A 19,004-nucleotide genomic window follows, 5' to 3' on the forward strand; every position below is an offset into this window, starting at 1 on the left:
GTCGATTTTTTCTCGCACTGTCGATCCGACACTCCGAGTAACTTGGAACGTGACCCGATAACATGATGTGTGTGATTTCACGTAGATCCGCCAACGGTAAGCACAGAGAAGCGTGCAGAAATCGTAGTAGGTCGGAGCTTGACTCTCTCGTGTAGTGTGGCAAGCGGCAATCCAGCCAATGCCAACATCCATTGGATTTTGCTAAACGGTGACAGGCAGCCTGGTACAACCCTTCCACTAACCGATGTTACAAGAGATATGGCCGGAAACTACACCTGCGAGGCGACAAACACCTTCTATGACAACACCCAAGGTGTTGGTAAAAGCACCACCTACCTAGAGGTACACTGTAAGTAATAAATCGAAAACACGGTCATTGCGGCCGTGTACTGTGAACATATGCTCAGGTAAAATCAGATGCCAAAATTAGCATCAGCAGCTTAAACAGATACATTTCTAAATGATTAATATTAGTTTTTGATGAACTTTGAATTGGGTAATCCATAGACTCTCGAGAAAAAACACGAGGGTCTATGGATAATTCTTGTGAATGATAGTCTATCATTATTTCATATTTTGTCCTCAAAGGGACGGCGAAATATTAAGTCTCCCGCCTATTAATTAAACCACAAAACTAAAAGGAAATATTAATCCAAAACGGAGAGTCACAAAAACGTTTTTGTAGGAGAATTTCGATTATGTCAATGGTTACTTACAAGCTATTGTTGCTCAATGGATTCTTGCTCGATATTTTATCTGATAATCACCAATAACGTCTACGGCTGTAATGACAAACTGAAAGCTAGGCCTTTCCAAGATATGGTTTATAGACGGAGCAAAATGGCGAAAAAAGCTAATTTCGCCTCTTCACAACATAAAACGCAGTCATGTAACTTCCACCATATCTATTATCATACCCAGCTCTTGTCCGACAGTGATAAGGTTACATTTTACCGTTTATTATTTTCAGTCGAACCCACCGTTCAGCGATCGCATTTCAGCGACGAGGTCGAGGCAGACATCGGTGTGAACGCAACGCTTGTCTGCGTGATGTCCGCAAGTCCGTCGCCAACCTTCGTATGGCAGAAAGACGGTCAACAAATCACTACCGGCTCGGAGGAGACGATAGAAGGGACTGAGACAACGAGTAAGTTGATCGTGGCTCTCGTCACCAAAGAAGACTACGGAGACTACGTCAGTACTGCTACAAACTACGTGTCTGAAGATCAGTGCAAAATTAAATTGGTAGGGAGAAGAGGGGTTTCTGCTGGAGGTATGCATATCATTAAATGTCTACCGTTGTTTTCAGATCTATCGTGATATTTTTGCCCCTTCATCGTAAGTATATAATCAATCAGGTATACTGCGTTCTTTCATTTCCGAAAATACGAGATACAGTATCTGTATAACGTTTGATAACTCGCATCGCTAAAACGATTGAAGCATTATGACCTGTTCACTGATCGAGAGAACCAACACTCCTCCGTGCTACTGCCAAAGCAATTTATTCGACCTACTTCAAAAGTCGTCGAACCATATTCCCCAAAAAATCCAGAATTATGATAAAGAGCTAATGTACCAACCAAGGGTTTATAGAGTAAAAAATATCATCTTTCAATGGAAAATGTCTCACAGACTATGCACGTATATTTGTTGTCTATCTGACATTACTGTACCTTAAGAATATGTTGTTCCGTTATTTTAAAACTACTGTTTCTTCCAATAGTGAATATTTCACTTTACATTCCGTCTTCGATAGCACTAAGGTTTTAATGTACGATTTATTGTAAACATCACAGTACGAGATTCTGAAAATATTATTACTTTTCGCCTTTCTATAATCATTGAAATTCGTCAGGAATTACTGGGATCGTTTTTGGCCTGCTTATCGTTATCGGCGTTGCTCTTGCTCTCGGATATTACTGGTACAGACGAAGAAAGTATTCACCGGTAAGGGAGACTCAACTGCATTTTCATATACCTTTAGGTGTACTTCTTACGATAGCAAAGAAGTTCAAATTTGATTTTGGAAATCTCTCTCTCTCTCTCTCTCTCTCTCTCTCTCTCTCTCTCTCTCTCTCTCTCTCTCTCTGGTGTCTCTATATCTGTCCCCCCTTCAATTTCTCTATCTCCGAGCTAACACTTGTGTTCATTGATCCGTTGGTCCAGTCATCTATTGTAGTATCTATCCTACCCGTGTATTAGCTGTGGAAACGCAGCTATCTGTCGGTGGGGTAGCGTGCGTCGCTATGCGGGTCAAAGGTCAAGCAAGCCACGGATATGTGTCTACGTACGCAAACATTAGCTTGAGGTCGCAATTATTATATTTACAGTATTAATCAGATGAATTATTCAACTCTGTTTTTGTTTGTTATGTAGGAACAAACCGAAGAACAAGGGACCTCTTTAGGATCAGAATTAAAACATATTGGAAAGGTAGGTCTTTGTTTGTGTGTGAGAGAGTCTGAGAGAGAGAGAGAGAGAGAGAGAGAGAGAGAGAGAGAGAGAGAGAGGAGAGAGAGGAGAATGAACAAGCTTACTTTTTCGCTGAGTATGTGATTTTCTGTAAAATTTTCAAAAACAATTGTTCAAATTTGTTCAAACTGTTTTTAAATATATTAAACGTATCACTCTTACTGAGAGAATGAACAATGGAAGTTTATTAATTAATCATTGGCTAAGCTCTTGTTGCGCTTTTACGAAGAGTCCGAGGATTGCATACATTTAGAAAGGACACCGTCGTCGTAATATATGTCCATAAAACTACGCTTCTATATATATTGAAAATCATACTATTATTAAGGTAACAAACATTACTTCACTTTAGTCAAACATGTACTAGAATTCCATTTTCAGAAAGGTAGCCCAAAAATTGATGTCTATGTTTAAAGCTGTGACATTATATTATCGCCACCAGGACAACGACGAAGACAAAGGCCATTATCAGGATTTGGAGTTTACTGAGTCAGAGAAGGTCAGATCAAAATATATTGATCGATAATCTAAAAATCTGCAAACTTGAACATCGACGTATTGAACAGTGTTTTTCATTCTACCATCAGTGATAAGCAGATGTAAAATGGAACAATTTTCGAACAAAACTTACGGCAACAGTCTTCAATTCATTGTTTTATAAGACAACACATGGTGAATGTGTTTAAGGTAAAGGCCGACGAATTCGGACGCGCACACGCTTTAGAACGTTTCTGCGCAGATTTAACTCCAGCCTGTCGCAAATGGGTTACTTTGTAGCGCATGTATTTAACATCACCTGTCATTGTTGTAATTGCGCTTTTACCTAATTTTTTGACCCAGTCTCTTAGAAATACATGTGATCTATAACCTTGTCATATTTTGACCCCCTAGGAAGCTGGTTTTTATTCAATATGAGCGAAAAATTAACATTTCTCTGCCATTTACATGGCGCATATTACTCATTCACCTGGGGATATTGTAAAAAGTAGCGTGGTGACACCCTTTTATTAAAAGTGTAAACTAAATGGTATTATGTCAGGATTTTATTCACCAAGTTTGGTCAAAATGACACCATTCAAAACGACAGGAAGAAAGTTCGAAAATTATGTAGTGATATAATTTCGATATCGTCATTTTGTAATCGATACTTATGTTAAAAATTCTGTAAAAACATCATGAAAACTATACATTCGATAGATATGGATCTTAAGTCTTGGTATTTATTAAAATTAACTCATTTGCTAAGCTTTTTATAATTGTTTTCTTTAGTTTAAGTGAATTATATCATTTTAATTTATTTCTAACGACGCAATTTTAACGTCCATTTCCATGGAAACGAGCGTGGTGACCCCCATTTTTATTTTATTTTTGAACTTGCACAACTTCCAAGAATATTTGTGCAAAGTTTCAAGAAAATGACACCACAACTTAATTTTGACGTAATTCACCTTAAATAGCTTTAAAAGGGGCGGTGACTATTCAGTGTAATTTTTAATGTAGATATATAGTTTTCTTTCGGGGTTGCATGGGTGTACCTTTTTCATCATGGCAACAAAACCCATTTTAGATCACCATGTGCGGCAATTCTCCTGTGCCGCTCGAAACCTATCACTTCATCGAAATGATCCAATTGATGCCAGCTAATTATATCCCAGCACTATATATACAGAAACCAAAGCGTTAACCTTCTCTACAGTTTGTGCCATCGACTCCCTGGCTATTCATGATTATCGCTGAAACTTGACCCAAGGGAACGCACAATCATTATGAGCTTCAAGCTTCGAGCTTCATATTTACAAACCTGTCCTTGGGGGAGGGTCACATCTGACTGTTGCTAACCATGTAATTGATACAAATTTTTACTGTGGTTTATACAAAATTTCAAAGAAAAAAACTTTCCACAATAATCACTTAAAGAGAATTGCAATAGCTTACCCAACGAATATACAATACATGAAGTTGGTGAAATACATGAATGTGCCCATTATCAATTACACAGTTGACACTAGTTAGATTCATTCGCATACACCCTAAGGTGGAACTAATAAAGGCTATACGCACACGCATTACGTTAGCTGCTATGCGTTTAATTTCAAATATGTAATCAATTGAACTTGACTAGAGAGGGATCACTGAAAGTACATGCGTGTACAGGAAATGTAATATTTCGAGGTTGCGTAGGGGCAGGCTTTAAAGAAAAGAGGGGGTCACATTAATCTTAACATGTACTTGATTTCCCCTCGCCTGTGATCCTCGTAATAACTGAAAGCCCCCCCCCTCCCAAGCATATGGAAAATCGAAACTGATAGAATATACTATTTTGCTATCTATATACATAGCGAAGGACAGTATTTCAGAAATAATGCCGATGATACTGATAGTCTGTCTTGTATCGTCACATCCTCAGGAAAGCAATTACACGTCTTTAGAATCGCAGTACACATCTCTTCGCCAGCCTGCTACGGATACAGCTGACATCTACATGAAACTCGGCGCACGCTCCAACGATTTTCCACGCCAGCATATCAAAGTGCATGAACTCATTGGCACTGGGTCGTACGGGCAGATAAACCGGGCCACGGCGACTGAAATTGCTGGCAAAAGCGGCAAGACAGTGGTAGCTGTGAAGTCTGTAAAAGGTAAGACATTCCCAATATAATTTAGGATCATTTTGTTGTCTATCTGAGGCGATCTGTTTTTTTTTTTTCTGGTCTTCTATATTTGCCAGCCTTATTCCAGTCTCTCGGCATGTGTTTCCATGAATAGCAAATTGATTAATGAATCACCATAAATCCTTCCTATCTATCTATCTATCTATCTATCTATCTATCTATCTATCTATCTATCTATCTATCTATCTATCTATCTATCTATCTATCTATCTATCTATCTATCTAACTAGTCACCCATGATTAATGTAAAGAAATGTAAGCATCCACTTACCAAGGCTTGCAACCGTATTACAGACAAGATAATGTTGCCTAGTCTGGTCCACTGGCCATTTCTACCGCTGGCTGCGCTGCTCCCGAAAATAGAGTCAGGTACGGGCTAAGCCCAGGCTACCATGGCTGGCTATTAATGACACAGTCGCCTGACAAGATCATGTGATCAGCACATCTGTATAATGGTAAGCTTGGAAATTACACGATGAAACATCGATCGTTGAATTTATTTGAACGGCTTCACTTTTAAGTCTTCGACTTTGTACTTGCATGATGGCATTTAGTTTTGAAATGACGATTATCGTCTATGATTTTTGTCTCAGACGTAACATACTGTCACTCCTTTTTCATGTATTGAAGTAACAAAAATAAGTGATTTTTACGTTTTTAATTCAATGTCGACATAGGATGCTTGGTTCTGATAACAATGGAGGTAAAATTTCTCCATTGGCATACAAAATCTAAATTCAAAGATAACTTTAAGTTGGAAATGAATTCAACTCAGTCACTGCGTTCGTACTGTAAACCAATGGCAGCCATGCTTACAATAGCCCATAACTGACCCTATTTTCGTTTGCAGCGTAGCCAGAGGTAGAAATGGGTCAGGGGACCAGACTAAACTTTGCTCTTACATTGGCATTCTACGTGCAGGGCGTTAGCGCCCTCAGTTATAGACATCTGAATTGCCCCTTCTGTATCTTTATAGACAGTGCTTCTGATGATGATAAACGGAGACTGACGGTAGAATTGAACATACTACAGGGTATTGAACCACACAGAAATATAGTGCTCCTCCTCGGTTGCTGTACTGAGAAAGGTAAGTTGGTTTACGGCGAACTTTCTTTGTAAGCTAGGTTTAAATTTGCTATCAATAGTCTGTAAGGAGACCGTTGATAACGAAGTCACGTACATGAATGCAACTCATTCCGTTTTACCTCAACCCCCCCCCCAAAAAAAAAACAAACAAAAAAACAACAACAACAAAAAACAGAAAGAAAGAAAAAGGGTTTGGACTAAATGCAGAATTTCGACAAAGGAGTTACGATTTTAACCCCTCTCAGTGAGTGAGCAGTTTCCTTGTCGTAATCGCCGTTCCCCTGAGTGCAATGACGTCCGCTTTCCTTGCTCTGAGTTTGATTATCCAATACCCGAGTGTTCATAACATTTCAAAATTCGTGTGTTAAAAACGTCATTCCAGAACCCGTTTACGTCATCATGGAGTTCATGGGTCAAGGGAATCTATTGAAGAACCTTCGAGATTATCGACGAGATAAGACGAGCGACTACGCGAACGCAGCTCGACTGAAGTGGGTTCTCAAGAGTAAGGATCTTGTCTCTATGGGAAAGCAGATTGCCGCAGGAATGCAGTACCTAGCCTCCAAGTCGGTGAGGGCGCTATTCTGTGGCCTATCTCTTGCAAACTGCTATCAGCGTTGTTTTCATTAGAGTGTAATTGCATTCATTCCCAAATACCTCCTCCGATGCACCTTTGCACGAATTCAATTTGTGCTGAACCTTAAATCACAACAAATGTGTTATCCATAACCGACAACAGCAACATCACATCCAATGTCAAATAAGGTGTTGATAGATAAGGCCTATGGGCATTTACACTTAGGTTTTTGTTTGTTTTGTTTTATTTATTTTTTGGGGGTTTGCTTTGTTTTTTATTGACACTTATGTAAATGCCACTTACTTGAGGAAAAGGTTCACGGCACAGAACATACTATGCAATAAAACAACGAGGTATTGGCTATTTATGACTCCTGCATTGTAATTGGTTTTGTCTCGAGTCGAATTTTCTAGTTATGTGAAATGCGTCATGCATGTTTAGTTTACATTCCTTCCCGTTTGACATTGACATAGTATGTGCACGGCGAACTTGCTGCAAAAACAGTTCTTCTATCAAAAGACCGGCGAACTTGTAAATTATCAAATATTGGTCTCAGAGGTGATGTGGAAATTGAAGCGATCAGAGTTAAAGAGGTAACATTACATTCTGTGATATTTCCTTTGTTTTACTCTACTCTTTGTTTTACTCTACTGCGATCAAACGAAAGACGTTGAAAGATTTGTTTTGCTGCGTACTTTCTGAAACTCCGCCCATAAAATGCAGAGTTCAATGCTATCATAGCGAATGTTAGGAAGCAAAGGCAACCTTTACCACCCTATTATTAAGAAAACTAAAGTAGTTTAGTTTAATTTACCATCATAGAAAAGTTACACAAACTAAAGTAGTTAATTTACCATCATAGTGCTGAACTACATTGCATGACAATTTACTGATTACCATGGAGATTCTTAAATTGTGTTTGTTGTTTGTTCTTAGCATCACACCCGCCAGCCAATACGTTGGTTTTCACCAGAAACGGTCAGTTCAGGGGAATATTCAACAATGAGCGACGTCTGGTCCTTTGGTGTCGTACTGTGGGAGATCACTACGTTAGGTAAGTGCAGCTCGCAAAAGTACCAACCAAACATTTCAACTTGCCGGGCGTTATCCGGTCTTCCAAATCTGTTATCCTGCTAGCGACTACGGGCACACGGAAACGTTGTCATACGTCTTCTTGTATCGCGGCTGTTTTCCTTTTGATGTTCAATTATCCATCAACTTTAAATATTTTGTTTTGTTTTTACGATTAAATAAGGTAAGACACCGTATCCAACTGCCAAAAACGTGACCAAAGTAAGGGAGTTCATTTCAAAGGGATTTCGAATGAAGAGACCAGCCTATTGTGACGCTAAATTGTAAGTAATGGCAAACAAAGCTACCTCTATCTAATGTACTGTACGCCTTGGTTGGGCTGATGAACAGACAATAGTTTATTGCGATGTGAATATAATATTCACCACGATAAGTTATAAACACTTAAATGGAAGTGGCAGTTCTCGTGCACACAGTGAAAGCTACAAAAACAGAAGCCAATTTGAAATTTTGTTGATAAATCACTGGCATTAAAATCATTAAATAACTGTGAATGTGCACGGAAATACCAGTTTGTATGTTTTTTTTTACTGATTTAATATTTTCTTAAACGAACGTTACTCGGAAACTCCATGAGGAATTCCTCACTTTTGCTGAACTGGAAACCTATGTTTTTTTGCGGTCAAATGCAGGCACATTGCTACGTAAATACCCTGCTGTATTTTGATAAGGCAGACAGATTGTGTTTTGCACATATGGCCATGGACATACATATTTCGAAAATGTGGTCTCATATCAGCAAAAGAGCGATAACCAGACATTGAAATTATCATGACATTGACCTTACCTCCACCAACAGGTACTCCGTCATGACGAGGTGCTGGTCGGAAAACAAACCGAGCGACCGTCCTTCTCCAAACTCGTCATTGAACTTGAAGGCATGGCTAAAAGCAGCGAGGTAACTATTTGTTTTTTTTTCACTGCTAAATATGAGCGGTTCACTTGTGTCGACAATCGTCCCGTTCTTTATGGCTTTCCGATTTGAGTAAAGGCAGTTTTATCCTGTAAGGGAGATCACTGGTTGATGTTACTGGTCTCTAGTACATTAACTCTGATGCGACAATTTGATAGCAACTTAACAACTGTTTTTTTATTAATTTGCAAATAGGAAAACTGTTCATGGTTTTGTCCCTCAGTAGTAGGAGCTATGACAAACCAGAGGAAGTATCAACAACATTTTGTCATTCCTTGCATTCCAGGTTTTCATAGACGTCAAAAAGGCGTGTGCCGACACTCCAGACTATAAGAAGGCAGCGAATGAAAAGTGTTATGAAACAAAGTGATGGCACTGTGCGATTGGTAACCGATGGACGCTGAGTTTCTTCGGCAGAGATCAGTGTGTACGTGACAATGCAAAGACAGACATTTGAACGTCAGATCAGAAACTGCATAGTCAATATTCTTACAGACCATACCTGCATGATGGATTCATCTCACATAAAATATTTTTGGATATAAAATTGTCAATACAGTGCTAACAAGCTATTCACATCCAATAATGCAAGCACGAGGGATTAAGGAGAAAGTAGAAAGTTTACTTTCTGGTCTTCAGATTAAATTCGAAAGACAGAGAATACGTATACACACACACATACACACATACATACATACACACATACATACGTACATACATACATACATACACACATACATACATACACACACATACATACGTACATACATACATACATACATACACACATACATACATACACACATACATACATACATACATACATACATACATACATACATACATACATACATACATACATACATACGTACGTACGTACGTACATACATACATACATACATACATACATACATACATACATACATACATACATACATACATACATACATACATACATACATACATACATACATACATACATACATACATACATACATACACACGTACACACGTACATACATACATACATACATACATACATACATACATACATACATACATACATACATACATACATACGTACGTACGTACGTACGTACGTACGTACGTACGTACGTACGTGTACGTACGTACGTACATACATACATACATACATACATACATACATACATACATACATACATACATACATACATACATACATACATACACACACACACACACACACACACACACACACATACATACATACATACATACATACATACATACATACATACATACGCAATTTACATAATCTCTCAAAATTAATCACTCATGTGACGTCATCAATGACGAGAGAGAACTTCTGGCAGACAATATATTTAGCACATTCATAGACCCACTTTTTTGTAATACAAAACTGCTTTCAAGAGTGTAGTAAGCACGTCCTTTTAATGTTTCAGTGTGGCGCGATGAGGTTGTGCAGTTGTAGTTGTTTAGGGTAACCGACGCACGGTCATCTCACAACTATGTCTAGAACACACTTTCTGTAAAAAAGATGAATATGTCTGTGTGTCATTATCAAACGCTAATAGAAGGACAATGATCTATTGACGTCAGATACACAATTCTATGCTGACCTGACTACACCTTGCTTATTAAATCATTATTCATGTACAATATCTGCAAACGATGTGCACCGAAGTCGGAAGATTGTCCCCCGATAAATAATCTAGACTTGAGTTCAACATTACAATATGAATAAAATTGCTATTAAAATGACTCTTTTCTTGTCGGGTTTCTCACAACAAATTACACATAACAATCTCTGCAACAATATGACCACTCCTTATCTTGTACGATGCGCTCACATTTACAAGACCGAAAACTGGAATACTTATCTCCAGTTTCGGCGTGCATATCACTGTTGGTTGTAACCTGTCACACTGGCGACGTTTGTTCAATACTCACAAGCACGGTACAGAAGCAAGGCGTCGAAAGCGCGCTGTAAAGAAGTCGACAGAGACAGTCCTGCTAGATCAGCAACAGTGATAAAGACCTTTGCAAAATCAACTGAAAGTAGCAACTGAAATCCTGTACTGGAAATTCGTCGGTTTTACAGCATCGTTCACAATTACATCTCTGTTCTTTGAAGTCATTTGACATGAAGTTTAGGTATGCCTATCTGAAAATGGAGCGTTTCACATTGGCGACTCTACCTGTGAATATAGTATATACTGTGACCGGGTTGTTGACAAATAGGCTTGGACAAAGCTAGCTGATTTTGTTCGATTTCATAAAATAAATAAATCCTGAAAGAATAAACCAAACCTTTGAGGCACAATTTTGAAAAACAAATAACATTTTACCGCTTACGTTGTACCTTGTTTTCATTTTTTTATAATATCAATTACCTACTCATGAACCCCCTGCTCGAGTTTTTTCATCAAGTATTTATATTGTTGAAAATTAATTTACGTGAAAACTGTGCTTTATTAGTCCCCACGGACACCGTCCGGGGAGACTTAAAGGTTTGGTCACGTCCGTGCGTGCGTGCGTCCGTCCGTCCGTCCGTTCACGCAGATATCACAAAGACGCCTGGAGCAATTTCGTTCAAAATTGGTAAAAGGATAGTACCCTACCTCATACAGATGCACGTCGATTTGCTTCACAATGCGATCAAATTTGGCCGTGTTAGAGGACTGTTTAGTTTTCATCTCCATAGACTCCCATGTATAAGGCAGTCCATAGACTCCCATGTATAAGGCCAAGAAAAATAAACATTTAGTTTCTCATCTTATCCATATTGCAAAACGGATGCAGTGACACAGTTTTTAGTCCCCACAGATAAAGTCCAGGGGGCTTATCGATTGGGTCATGTCCGTCCGTGAGTCCATCCGTGAGTCCATCCGCTCACGCAGATATCTCAGACACTTTGACAAAATGTCACGTGACCTTGATGACCTTTGACCTCGAATATACATATTTGTCCATAACTCAGTAACCACAAGTGCCAAACCTTTCATATATGGTATGATGAGACACCCTATGACGCCACATATTGTACCTCATTAATATGTACATATCTAATTTTGAGCGAGCCAATAGAGCTGGAGGTCTGATTTTTGGTATAGGCCTATATGGATAACTTAGCAATACAATTTTTAACAAAATGTCACGTTACCTTGTGACCTTTGACCTCAAATATACATATTTGTCCATAACTCAGTAACCACAAGTGCTACACCCTTCATATTTGGTATGATGGGACACTTATAACGCCACATATTGTTCCTCATTAATTATGTGTATATCTAATTTTGAGCGAGCCAATAGTGCTGGAGGTCTGATTTTTGGTATATAGGGATAAATTATCAATTCAATTTTTTGACAAAATATCACGGACCTCAATGTCCTTTTGACCTCAAATATACATATTTGTCCATAACTCAGTAACCACAAGTGCTACACCCTTCATGTTTGGTATGATAGGACACCTTATGACGCCACATATTGTACCTCATTAATTATGCACATATCTAATTTTGAGCGAGCCAATAGAGCTAGAGGTCTGATTTTTGGTATGTGACCTCGGTGACCTTTGCCCGCAAATTTACATATTTGTAAATAACTCAGGAACCACAAGGGCTACACCTTCATATTTTGTATGAATGGACATCTTATGACGCCACATATTGTACCTCATTAATCATGTGCATATCTAATTTTGAGTTAGCCAGTAGAGCTAGATGTATGATTTTTGGTATATAGGGATAGACTATAGGATAGAAATTTTTTGACAAAATGTTGTGTGACCTCGATAACCTTTACCTAAAATACACGATTATGTCAATAAATAAGTAACCACGAGTGCTATGTCCTTTATATTTAGTAGGATGGGAGACCTTATGACAACACATGCTTTACCTCGTTAACTATGCCCATATCTAATTCTGGGCAAGCCAATAGAGCTGGAGGTCTGAATTTTGGCATATAGGGATTAATTAGCAATACATTTTTTTTTCAAAATGTCATGTTACCTTGATGACCTTTGACCTTGATTATACATATATATGCATAACTCAGTAACCACAAGTTCTATACGCTACCATTTTGATAGGATATTAGACCTTAAGATGTCACATCTTGTATCTCATCTATTATGCACATATGTATTTCTTGGCTGGCCAATACAGCTAGAGGTCTGATCTTTTTTCCCGATTTAGAATCATAACTTAGACATGCCACAGTACAATAAATTACCCACAATTCTCTTTGATTTGTATCCATGAAGGTTACTTTTCTAAAAACTTTTTCAGTTCTGCATGTAAGCATTAATGTTCAGCATCAGAATAATGTTAAATAATATCCGTAAAAGTACGTTTAGAAATTTCAGCAAAAGTTTCAAAATAACCATTAAACAACCATGGAAGTCATGTTCTGTAGGTACTACAAATGCCATACTTTTTAGGCAGCAAGTTATGACGCACTGAAGGGGTCATTCTCTGAGAAAACTTAGAATGCAAATTTCTTTTGTCATTTCCATTGGAAAAAAATCAATATCCTTTTGTTTCAAAAAACCAGGTGCAACTGGTCTCCCTACTTACCATCACATTATTCTGTATGGCTGAAGACACAATCAGTGGAAAATGTTACAAAAATGCTATCTCCTCTCTCAATCTTGCATAATTTTCCAAATCATTTAAAATGAGAATTGAGAAGAATGGTGTTCTTAAAAGTACGTTTTCAGAATTTTTACAACTAGTCTATGAATTTGTTTACACATGGGAGACCTGTTAGACTTCTCTGGGGAATCTCTGAGGATACAAATCGCAATGAATTATGGGAAATTTACTGTACTGTGCATGCCTCCTGTTTCAAATTGGGAGCAATGACATAGACCTATGTGTGGATAGATCTGAACATATACACTCCAGTGTTACTTCTTAATGACTACATTTCCCTGCCCCATCAAGACTAATACTCCTATTACAAGTGGGGACTATGTCATTGTCAATGACTTGTTACATATGTACCACAGTTTACTTGCATCGAAGCGCGCGCATACTACCGGTATTTGCACTGCAGTGCAATACCAAAAACATTATGCCATTCCTTTATGTTAATGAGTATTTAACATTTTTGACCCAGAAATATTTTGGTTTGTAAATACAAAAATTGTCTTCTACAAGATTTCATTTCATTTTGGTTCTAAAGTAGTTATCGTAAAATGGATGATATTACCGATAAAAGAAAAAAGAAAAAGAAAATTGCACATACTTATCGTAGTGTGAGGATGATGTTATTATCCGGGAGAGCAGTTTGTCGTCAGCGAAGCAAAAACATTCAAAACGGGCCGCCATCCTGGTGTTAACACTATGGGGATAATAGAGTTTTGATTGAGCAGATGACTTGAGTCAAACGCGACTGTCTTTGTTTGATCTCTGACCTATTATAAAGTCTGCACTTATTTGCATTTCACCTTAGACGTCATAGACCTTAAGACACTGACGTTTTGACAAGTCGATTTTGACTTTGACACCTCGCTCATCACCTCGCATTTCCAGTGGCAAGTCAATCTTGGCTGATAGCCTTACAATATTCCGTAAAACGTGACAAGGTTTAACGTCTGCTCTCCCAAACCTGTTGGTTTGCATGTGACCGCTGACATATACAATTGATAAGCAATATTTCAATTTGCAAACGTCAAATGCGATAATGATAATACATTTACTCATTATTCACGTGCTGGAATACAAGTCAAGTTTGTTTTATCTTAGGTCTTTGTGGGTTCCAGGAATTCAATGATGAGTACTGCGAGTTCTTAACATGGATATATAGTAAGATTCTCTTAATTGATTTTTAGTCCCCACGTACACCGTCCGGGGGACTTATAGGTTTGGTCATATCCGTGCGTGCGTGCGTGCGTGCGTCTGTGCGTCCGTCCGTTCACGCAGATATCTCAGAGATGCCTGAAGCCATTTCATTCAAACTTGGTACAAGGATTACTTCATATGTCATACAGATGCACGTTGATTTGTTTTGTGATACGATCCAATATGGCTGCCAGGCGGCCATTTTATTATGAGTTTTCATGTACAGAGCCATAATTCAGGCATGTTGCAACTGATTTCATTCAAAGCTGGTACAAGGACATTGACCAATATCATAGATATGCACGTCAATTCTTTTTGTGATACAATCCAATATGGCCGCCGTGCGGCCATTTTGTTACGATTTTTTCATGTACAGAGCCATAACTCAGGCATATCTCAACCGATTTTATTCAAAGTTGGTACAAGGACATTGACCTATGTCATACATATGCACGTCAATTTGTTTTGTGATACGATCCAATATGGCCGCCAGGCGGCCATTTTATTACGATTTTTTCATGTACAGAGCCATTACTCAGGCATGTTTCTACAGATTTTATTCAAAGTTGGTACAAGGACATTGACCAATGTCATAGCTATGCACATCAATTTGTTTTGTGATATGATCCAATATGGCCGCCGTGCGGTCATTTTGTTATGATTTTTTCATGTACAGAGCATAACTCAGGCATATCTCAACCAATTTTATTCAAACTTGGTACAAGGACATCGACCAATATCATACATATGCACATTGACTTGTTTTGTGATACAATCCAATATGGCCGCCGTGTGGCCAGTTTATTACGTTTTTTCATGTCCAGAACCATAACTCAGACATGTATCAAGCAAATTTATTCAAAGTTGGTACAAGGAGATTGACCAATGTCATACATATGCATGTTAATTTGTTTTGTGATACGATCCAATATGGCTGCTGTGCAGCCATTTTGTTATGATTTTTTCATGTACCGTACAAAGCCATAACTCAGGCATATTTCAACCGATTTTAATCAAAGTTGGTACAAGGACATTGACCTGTGTCATACATATGCACATTGATTTTTTTTTAATTCGATCCAATATGGCCACCATGTGGCCAGTTTATTACGATTTTTTCATGTCCTGAACTACAACTCAGACATGTATCAAGCAAATTTATTCAAAAGTATTTTTATCACAAACCTAATGAAGAGGACTCTATCCTCTCTGAGGACCTGTTATCAAAATACCCTTTAACAAGTGGGGACTGTGTCATCAACGATGACTTGTTATTCATGTGTTGATATACTATTGTTTACATAGGATTCGTCAGCCTGTATCATAAAGCTCTGTCCAACTCTTCCACTAGACATTTGAATATATTGTATCGCGACTCTTTTCGTATGAAGTGGTCCTATTTTACATCAACTTTGATTATTTACTCTGATTGAAAAGGTAACACACCGTGCAGGACAGCCAAAAACGTGACTAAAGGATTCGGGATGTAGAGACAAGCTTACTGTAACGCGGAGTTGTGAGTAACGACCGACAATGTTGCATCTAATGAATAGATCGACACTAGTAAGACATTCATATAATATGGAAATCGCGTGACTGTGGTTTATTAATATAATGTACATGTTTGCAGAATAAACAAATAATGGACAAACAAGCAAACAAATGGACAAACAAAAACATCAATCAAACAAACACACATTTGTGCTTTATTATTGTTGGCCACAGTCCCTCAACTGAGTGTAGGTACTGTGTATTGGCATATGTTCACACAAAAGTGACCAGTCCCCCTTGCGGCATTGTTTCTACGAGGTCCAAGTTTTGTAATCTCTCTCAAGTTTATTGTTGACTACACATATCGGATGTGAAGCTCTTGGTCCGAAAACAAAGAAAATGATAACGTGCTAATGCAAGAACTAGACCTTGAAAACACACGTGTGCTTGCATCATGGTCAACTTTCATATAAGCTTAAAGATGTATACATACATACATACATACATACATACATACATACATACATACATACATACATACATACATACATACATACATACATACATACATACATACATACATACATACATACATACATACATACATACATAATACATACATACTACATACATACATACATACATACATACATACATATACATACATACATACATACATACCCCTCATACATTTTTCTATTGGGAAGACATACAATCTTGCTTTAAAGGGCGAAGTAATCTAGACCTTTCTTCTGTCAGTGTTGTGGTATAAATTACGGTCACCTATATAACATTTATCAGATAAACACAAAACCACAAGAACATTACCACAAATTGATTTTGCTTAAATCTTTTGTTACTTCATTGGAATACAATAAACTTATCTGCATGTGCTACTAGCAGACTTTACAATAAAAATCTTGCAAGTGTATGTAAAATAGCATTCTCAAAACGCTAAAATTACACTTTGGGTAAAACAAAACACACACATGAACATGACCCTCTAAACAGGAAGAATAATCAGATAACAATCGATACTGACAGAAAGTAAAATGTTTCTAAGAGAATCGATCGCTGATCTGAATATCTAATATATGACGTACTGTAAGAGCATAATAAGAAGTTCAATTCCAGAAAGATAAAATAGTACATCTTCATCAAGGAGATGTAGATCTGAAATATATGACTATTGTAAACAGGTGACTGTTGGTCAAGTTTTCAAATTGAAATACCTAACCGCATTCTGAAGTCACGAGTAATACTACAAATATCGGTCAAAACCATACGTATTACCATGATTAAAAGTTACAATACAGTGAAAAATAGTATGCGAGATTTAGAAATGTCTTAACACGATAGATAGCAGTTCACAAAATCATTTAGAGCAGCAAAGAAAATACATGCAAGTCAAAAATTACAATATTTTGAAATAGAACATGTTTGTTTGAAAGAATCGTTATATTGGGACAATTCTTAATACTTTGTTCAGTTGATTAAACTAATCATACAAAACATCATCGTCTGAAAATATCTATATCTATAATAGAGTGACCAGAAATACCGTAAAAATTGGCATCACAGATACGATTAACGGCCGACAAATTAAATAGTACATAAAAAAAAACAAAAAAATATTCAATATTTCATACAGCAAAATTCAAGTATAAACAATGTTAAGCTGTAAAATATTGGGTACACAGAATAAATAATAATAAACGATTGGAACTAATTTGTGACAATTGGATTTTCATAATATTTAAGTTTTCAAAAGTTTTAGTTGCGAGATAGTTTAATGTTGCAAAGATATAAATTACTTATAAAAACAAGTGTGTAATGTAAAAAGAAAAGCAGATGAGATCACATTTGTAGATTAAATCAACACTATTTTACCATCCAATCATCCCAAATAGTTCCAGTCGTGTTTGTTAGTTCTTGAATCCATCAGTGAATTTTAATATTGAATGCGTATACTGTGTTTAAAACAATGAACATAGCTAGGTGTGCTACACAATATTTGGCAAGCGTAGAAGGAAAACGTAAATTGAAATAAAACCCCAAAAATCAACAATCCAATAAAATGCCTTGATGTACACTCTTGTTAATGTATCTTTTAAACCGCGTTAAAACTGTGGAACTCAGAAATAGAGTCCATCACAAATACAAATAAGTTAAGTGTACTTTTGCCCTGAAGCGAATATAAAACCAACCTGACCAGCCTGACAGAAGAAATTGCAAGAGCGCTACCTATCATGGGCCATTTTACAAGCGTAAGAGTTTACAGTAATGTCAGTAAGTCTGTTGTACATCTCATAAAAAAGGGGAAAAAATTCAAAAAATTGAAATAACTGCAAACGTCCTGAAGTACATTACCAGTTTCTTAATAAGTAACATTACATCAATGGTTTCACAAATGTGCAACTTAGAACGGCGACATTTCTCACGACTACTTTGTCTACGGTGAAAGCTACTAAATGATCGAAGCATTAGCCTTCAGTCAAAACAACATCTGACGGATTGCCAGCAGAAGTCTGTAGATGTAGATGTAGATGTAGTCCTGAAATTTTATAAATGTGACGGAGTTATAAGAAATTGGAAAAAAAAATTATCCTGACCAAGATGAATATCACAGTGTGTATATTGTGAAGATAAGATCTGATGAGTTTCTTTCTGGAATCGAAACAAATATGAGAAGATTTCACAGCGATGCTTTGATGAATGTTTACAGTGAATAAAACAGCCATTGCAATGCTGTACAGAATTATTGATTATATTCTCTAAAAATATGAAAATTTCAACGGATCATTTTGATTTCTACTTTATGAACTTAGATACACCGGAAC

General features: G+C 37.3%; 1 protein-coding gene across 1 annotated transcript; it reads left to right on the forward strand.

Annotated features, from left to right (window-relative positions):
• The first annotated feature begins 258 nt into the window (after positions 1–258).
• Positions 259–8,715, forward strand: LOC139128582 (vascular endothelial growth factor receptor 2-like). Its single transcript, XM_070694332.1, has 9 exons — positions 259–349; positions 971–1,245; positions 2,380–2,436; positions 2,918–2,974; positions 4,883–5,114; positions 6,124–6,234; positions 6,616–6,803; positions 7,747–7,864; positions 8,702–8,715. The coding sequence occupies exons 1-9, from the start codon at positions 259–261 to the stop codon at positions 8,713–8,715; spliced, it is 1,143 nt and encodes a 380-aa protein (XP_070550433.1).
• Positions 8,716–19,004: the final 10,289 nt, after the last annotated feature.

This window comes from Ptychodera flava, unplaced genomic scaffold, assembly GCF_041260155.1.
Source record: "Ptychodera flava strain L36383 unplaced genomic scaffold, AS_Pfla_20210202 Scaffold_60__1_contigs__length_796720_pilon, whole genome shotgun sequence".
Lineage (NCBI taxonomy): Eukaryota > Metazoa > Hemichordata > Enteropneusta > Ptychoderidae > Ptychodera > Ptychodera flava.

What these genes read in the sequence shown, in the direction of transcription:
- LOC139128582 (XM_070694332.1), top strand. Translation starts at nt 259, where the DNA reads ATGGCCGGAAACTACACCTGCGAGGCGACAAACACCTTCTATGACAAC. An exon ending in CACCTACCTAGAGGTACACT is followed by an intron (nt 350 to 970) that starts GTAAGTAATAAA and finishes TATTATTTTCAG; the next exon opens with TCGAACCCACCGTTCAGCGA. An exon ending in ATCAGTGCAAAATTAAATTG is followed by an intron (nt 1,246 to 2,379) that starts GTAGGGAGAAGA and finishes TTTGTTATGTAG; the next exon opens with GAACAAACCGAAGAACAAGG.